The sequence below is a fragment of the Telopea speciosissima genome, chromosome 2 (assembly GCF_018873765.1).
Source record: "Telopea speciosissima isolate NSW1024214 ecotype Mountain lineage chromosome 2, Tspe_v1, whole genome shotgun sequence".
NCBI classification, from domain to species: Eukaryota; Viridiplantae; Streptophyta; class Magnoliopsida; order Proteales; family Proteaceae; genus Telopea; species Telopea speciosissima.
The window spans coordinates 83,747,911-83,755,108 of NC_057917.1; the positions used below are offsets into that span (position 1 = coordinate 83,747,911).

Here is a 7,198-nt window from a genome sequence, read left to right on the forward strand (position 1 = left end):
AAGGAAACCACAATGGACTCAACCACAATAGGGACACTCCCCCTCAAGCTGGAGTATACAGATATTAAAAGAAAGGCTCCAGTTTGAACTAAAAAGAAAAAAAGAACTCCATAATAATGCAAACACTCCCCCTCAAGTTGGCGCATACAAGGTATTAATGCCCAACTTGAACAAAAATTGGAAGAAATTAAGTTGCAGCAGAATCCAGCTTTAAGACAAATGCAACTCCCAAATAAACCTTCAAGAACTTGAAAAATAGTTGATCTTCAAAACCTTGAAAGACATGATCAGCAAATCGAGACTGGAATTTCTTCCAAAAAAAGGTAGCTTTCAACGATCTTCAATAGCTAACCAGTGATGAATCTCAGATTGTCATAGTGACATAAAATCTTGAAGTTAAATAACTAGAGTAGCAAGCAGCGAAAACAAACTGAATCAGGCAGCGGAAAAAACTGTATCAACCCAACTGAAAGTCCTCAAATAGGCAACAACCAAATATCTTCAATACTCTTCAATACTTCAATCTCCCCCTTACGGCAAACTCAACCCAATAATGAAGGATACCTAATGGCAATGGTGGAAACTCTGATCTTCTATGTTTTGCACCAAGTGTTCCTCTAAGTTCTGCTTTCTGCAATGGTTGCAGGTATACTGTACATAATCCCCCCCTCACGTGTAGTACACGTGGACATAACAGAGATGATGTAAGAGATAAGGCAAAAATATAATATTCCAGAATTTTTCAAAGGGGCTATGGGTAATTTAAAAAGGAAAAAATGGTAAAATTAAAATTTACCAGAAGTTTCCAAAGGTGTTATGGGTAAATACCAAAGGTAAAGGATATGAAGGGGATTAGAACTATTGAAAGGGAACGGTGTGGTAAAAAAAAAGGATGGCATGGCTGTAATTTGGTGGAAATCCATTTTTAACTACAATCCAAGCCAAAGGGCAAACTGGTAATAACCCAAAAGTTTTAAGGGTCAATTGGGTAGTCAAATAGGGGAATGGCAGTTTGGTATATCACTAGTATCTCAATAATTTCCAATCTCCCCCTCAAAAGAAACTCCAACATCAATATCATTTAAGTACCAATTTGCCAAAAAACAAATTGATGTGATCTGGGCCCACAAAGGCAATAATATGGCATATATGTATACCTAATGGCAATTCTGTAATTACATCATGCAATCTCCAATTTATGTGGAACCCGGGTCAAAATACCCAATTTCGTTCGGGATGGACCCATCCAAGTATACAATAGGCAATAACAAGAGGTAATGGCAGAATTGTAATTTAAGTGAGATCCATATATAAGCAAGGCCAAATTTAAGGGAGTGGCAATTTGGTAATAAATCAGAATTTGCAAGAGGCTCTTGGGTAAATAAATATGGGTATGGCATAATCGTAATTAAGGTGAAATCCAATTAGCACAAGCAAAGGCAAAAGGGTAAATCTGGAATGAAATATAAAATAATGACAAAGGAGACTTTGACACAAAGGAAGGGGTATAGCCATAATAAAGGAAAGAGAGGGGGCAAATGGGAAAATAAAAGATAAAGCAAGTAAGTGCTTGCTGGTCACGTACTTGACCAGCAAAAAACTTGCAAAAAAGAAAGGGTTTTTCCTGACAACTTACGAAACAAGCAAAGTTCTCCCTCACTGATGTTGAGGATGATATCAAAGAGTTGTCATAGCAGGAGGAACATCTTCACAAAACAGCAACGGGGTAATCGATTCAGCAAACCCTAGTAGCAAATCGATACCAACAAGGTGCTACTGAATAATCAACATCAGCAGCAAATTGATTCAACCAGCGAAGAGAACAATCACGGCAAATAGATTGCAGAAAACCAGAGTTCGATTTCACATCAGCAATTGATTCAGACTTCAGCAAATAGATAGCATAGAAAAAAACCCGAGACATCTTCAGCGGAGGCGTCAGTAGCAGATTCGTTGTCGATTTTGGTGTCTGATTTTGTCGAACCAGAGAGGAAGAATGAAGGAGGCGCTGCGAGGAAGAAAGGGCTACACAACTTCAATGGACGCGACAATGCGAGGGAGCCAAGCGGGGAGTTGAATTGCTAGAAGATTCGGAAACAGGTATGTATTTTTTTCTGCTTCTCGATTTCTCACTGCACTTCTCCTTTCTCTGTCTCGTACTCTCTCTATTCTCTGCACCCTTTTTTTTTTTTTTTGTTCGGTTCTGGCGGAACCAAGGAAGTGGGTGACGGTGGGTTGGGGATTATGCTTAGGGAATCAATCAGGTATGATTTTTCATACAAATCTTCGTTGAAATCAGTATATGAAACCCTAGTTCTTCTTCTTCTATGAACTAGGGTTTCGTTATTCAAACTAGAAACCCAAAACGACTCTCAAAACAGCTTTTACAGAGAGAACCAGGTACTGGTTAATGCCCTGATACCATGTAGAAAACCTAGGACCTGTAACCAGTAGCTTTAGAGAGAAGAAGAGAAGGGAAGCCGATTATGTTAGCTCTCAGTAACTTGAGAGTAGTCTCTTCTCCCTCTATCTTATTTATAATAAAATCAATAGAAAGTTACATTAGAAAAGGGAGACTAACTCCTTATCAGCCAAGGAGAGAAAATAGGAAACTAATCTAATAAGGAAACTAACTTAGACTAGGAAACTGACTCCTAACAATTAAAAACATAAAGCAATAAAGGAAACCACAATGGACTCAACCACAATAGGGACACTCCCCCTATCGTGGTACACTTCTCAACACTTCCCCTCAAGCTGGAGTATACAGATATTAAAAGAAAGGCTCCAGCTTGAACTAAAAAGAAAAAAAGAACTCCATAATAATGCAAACAAAGAGAATATTAGGCAGTAATCGATTGTGATGAAGAGGCTTCTCCATACACCATATATTCATTCAATCATAACTAATAGAGAATTACATCCACCTCCCTAGGGAGGTAAAAGGGAAATAAAGAAGAAAAACAGAATTACATAATAAGGCAACTAGTAATAGATCTAGTTCCTAAACTACCCCTATTACATGACTTCTAACAATGATACAGGTTGATTTGGTCATAAAATTGAGGATCTTACCTATATTAGTATATCAGATCACCTTTTGCCGGTTTCTTGTAAAATTATAATTCTAGAAGGTTTTCTCAAGAAGTCATTGTTCCCTTGTCAGAATTAGTGAAATATTGCAGAAGTTTTCTCTATTATTAGGAGCATGTGCGAAATTTTTAGGTTAATCAGACAGTGCCTACACCCTGTTATTTTCAAAATAGATAAATATAAACTAAAATAAAAATACATGTGTGGGGCCCTCACTTTTTATGAGAGAGCATGGGAAAGAATCCGCACAGGACAGTGTGTGAATGTTTTCCACTTTTTCCAATTTCCTAGGAGAATATTTGTGCCTATTCTGTGTGCTACAAAATGGAGTCTCATTTATATCTTGTGTGAGTTCTAGAAAAGCAGTAGAGTCCTACTAGTAAATGGGTGGGTCTTAGTACAAGTTTTTTATTTAACTTTAGATATGTAGTCACTAACTTCTTCAAAAACAGTACCTGCATAAAATGGATGTAGGACCTGCAAAATTGCAAAAAACATAAACTTGGGGCTTATTCTGGTTTGTTTGACAACTAGAAAAATTCCTTGGGTTTTCTCCACCACCGCTGCTGCCTTAATACAGTTTTGTTGCTCCTCCATAATGTGCTACTAGTTTCATGGTACAAGTAAATTTGTTTATCTCAAATCTAGTTTGTAGCTGCAAAATTGTATGTGATTCCTGTAAGCATTTTCGTCACAACACATACAAATTAAGTATGCAGAGTGTTGACATGGACTAGTACTAGTTTTGAACATCTTTGTACAGGTTGATACTGTAGAGTTGCAGCCAACTTAGACTACACTTGTATGCGACTGACACACATATTTTATATAGTGTATCCATCTCCACATATGCCTTCTACGTTGACCGTTCATCACATTTTGGAATACCCTTACACCACTTATATGTGTTTAATATGAGCAGTATTTATCTCTAATTGGGGGTGGGGGGGGGAATTACCAGAAAGCTATATTTTCTAATAAATAGTAGAATCACTTCCCACAATGATACTTCCTGAATTGTTCCATTACTTCCACCTCAGAGGACAACCAAAGAGATGACCAGTATATACATTCATTTGTAAGGCATTTTGAGCAACTTATGTATTTAACTACTTATAAGCATAGGGGCATTGTTTCCATTTCTTTTCTGCCATTAATAACATAATATGTGCGAGGTTGATCACCCTAGCTTAATTTGCTAACTTCCTCCATAATTCTTTCTCCAATACCACTCCAAGTCTCCACTCTTTCATTCCCCTTTATCTCCTTCTTTCCTACTTCTTTTCCAATATAAATTCTCTACTTAAGAATCATGACGTCCAAATTGTTTATTCCTTTTGATGTTTTTGTTCATGCCCCATGCTCATTATGAAACCATAAATCAGATAAGGTCCATCCAATCAGTTCAGCTACATGTTTGAGGCCAAGAAGAACAGTGCTTACATACAGACATAAACAATGAGTCACTGAATAGCATTTATGAAAAGACATAAACAATCAGTAGGTGATGAGTCAGCCTGATTTGGTATGATTTCTATTTCAATTTCAGGGGGTGATTTCTATTTCTGAAATTGTTTGGTCTGATTTTTGCACCTTATTTCAGTGAAATAGAAATTCTGAAATAGCTGAGGAGCTGTTTCAGAATTTCTATTTCATTTGATTTAGCACTCTTGCTCTTGAGTGAACACATGGTTAATTTCATGGGCAAAGTAGTAATTCCAGGTTAAAAATAAAACACCACCCTTCTTCTCCTAATGGTCTCAACATCACCACCTCACTCCCACCATTGCCACCGCCACCACCACCACTACTACCCTATTACCACCACCACCACTACCCTGCTACCACCACCACCACCACTACCCTGCTACCACCACCACCACCACTACCCTGCCATCACCACCACTGCCGCTGGCCCGCTGCCACCGCCGCCACCACCCCCACTACTTCCACGTCACCACTACCGTCACCACCACCGTCACCACCACCACTACCCCGCCACCACCACCATCATCCTTCCCAAAGAAATATAGAGAATCTGTTCTTAGAATTTGAACTATCAAATGGATTTTTTTTATTCTTGAAATATTTCATATTGATACAACCAAAACAATTTCAATTTTTTTACCAAAAATCTATTTGTTGACTATTTCAAGAAATCAATCCAAAATTGAAATAGAAATCATACCAAATCAGGCCGAAGTTTACATATAGATGCAAACAATAAGTAGAATACAGCATTCGAATACTGGATTCCCTCTATTGTGGTGCGTCTTCTGGAAGAACCATATAGCAGTAGAGCTCTTTCTCTAATAACAGCAGGTAACACATTATTGTATTTTCAACAGAAAATTGGGGATATTTTGCTAGTCACCAATTCAATGCACATTTGCTAAAGTCACCTAAGAAATTAACAAACTCTCAATGCACGGAAAGGATTCAAAAATTAATTCTCAACTAACCAAGATGGACACATGATTGGTTTCTCCATAATATGGAGATCCCATTATATACTTAATTACTTATATCACACATATTCATGCACCCGTAGCCAAAGCATGCATGCAATATAAACTTGACAAAAAAAAATATTTTTGAATTACCAGCACCCACGGTTCCAAGTTTTGTAAATAGACTTCAGCATTATCATGCAAAGCATCCAGAGCTATCTTATCAACCTGCAGGAATATTTTCCTTAGTTAATAACCGTTTTCACTCCTAAAAACCCTCACCCGGAAATGGAGGACCTATGCTTACTCGTTCTACTTGCAATTTATTAGGATGCTCAGGAAATTTCTTCGAAACCAGCACACAGATTCTGGGATGATTTGGAAACACACCAGCCTTCCAAAATGCATCCGAAAACATATGTGACACTGAATCTGGATAATCCAAAATTTGGTTCAATCTATACATCTTCGCCAGTAAACCTTCAGCGACATCAGTGAGTTGTACCACCCATTGCATGTTCAAACCCTTCTGAGCAGCTGCCGAATTCTGTGGTTGTCCCTCAGAGCCAGCAGACTTCCAGCTTGTAGAAGGCATTTCGGAATTGAAGTATTCATTATATAGGCCATCCCACTCCCTCGATCTAGGCGACTCATCTTGAGCAGAAAAATGCTGTCTCGACTTTGCCATGAGTAAGCCCTTCAAAGTGTCTGCAAATGCAAATGCTGCTAGGTTAATAGTTTAGTAGACTGAAAAAGGGGGAAAAAATATTGTACTCCAATGCAGCGAAGAATCAAACTTGTAAACTAAGAACTAAAACAGAAACAGAGACACAAAAAGACAGAGACAGAGAGAGAGAGAGAGAGAAAGAGAGCACAATAGTAAGTGCCTCAACTTCAACCCATCAAATAAGAACCTTCATCGCCATTAAAATGCTAGAAATCGGTGAACCGAAAAGAATAATTTCGGATCTGAGGAGAGCAGGGAAAAACAAGTAGGAAGAGACAAGAGTGGGTTTGGTTTAGTAAATTTAGCTGGGTTCCATCGTTATTTTAAGACGGAATTTTTTATAGTTTTCCTGGAAGAGAGAAGACCGCCGTCATTCATTTTCTTTTGCTTTCTTTTTTTTTATTTTCTATAATCTATTTTAATTGTGCAAATGAGTCTAACATGCGCATGGTGTTACAATACGCATCAGTAAATATGTTAACGAATTTTGTTCCTGTCCGGTTCCCTCCCAATACAGATGTCCAGTTTCTCTCATAGGGGAGCGAAAATGACGATTTAACCTCACTCGGGCAGTGTGTTCGGGCAAAGTTAGATTATCATTTCTGGCCCCTATGAGAGGAACTGGATGACTATACCAAGCAAAAAATCAAAGAGAATAATGATCCTTAAAACTTTTATCGATTATGGAGTTAAAAATGAACATGTCTAATAAAAAGTAATTCATCAAGAATTTTTTACCATCAGAAGTTGGAGAAGCCCATGAGCTAATGGAGAGGTGCTTCTTGGATTTTCTAAAGTCATGGCAATAAAAATTGCACAAAGTATTCCTCCACCCATAGAGGATGGTTCACCGTTCACCCACCATCCTAGGTTCACAAACCCCTCCTAGGATTTTAATAATGGTTTTTTGAGAAGTTGGGATACACTA

At 38.0% G+C, this 7,198-nt stretch overlaps 1 protein-coding gene across 2 annotated transcripts in view; it reads right to left on the bottom strand.

The window, feature by feature from the left end:
* Window positions 1-6,530, bottom strand: part of LOC122650125 (protein NAP1-like) — a 43,974-nt gene extending 37,444 nt beyond the window's left edge. The window contains exons 1-3 of one of the 2 annotated variants that reach the window (XM_043843441.1): window positions 6,417-6,530; window positions 5,854-6,252; window positions 5,697-5,774 (exon numbers count right to left, since the gene is read on the bottom strand). In XM_043843441.1, coding sequence (XP_043699376.1) covers window positions 5,697-5,774; window positions 5,854-6,231 — 456 coding nt within the window. In that variant the 5' untranslated portion in view covers window positions 6,232-6,252; window positions 6,417-6,530. Of the gene's footprint in view, window positions 1-5,696; window positions 5,775-5,850; window positions 6,253-6,416 lie in introns of both variants that reach the window. The other variant, XM_043843440.1, reaches the window with a different exon arrangement.
* Window positions 6,531-7,198: the final 668 nt, after the last annotated feature.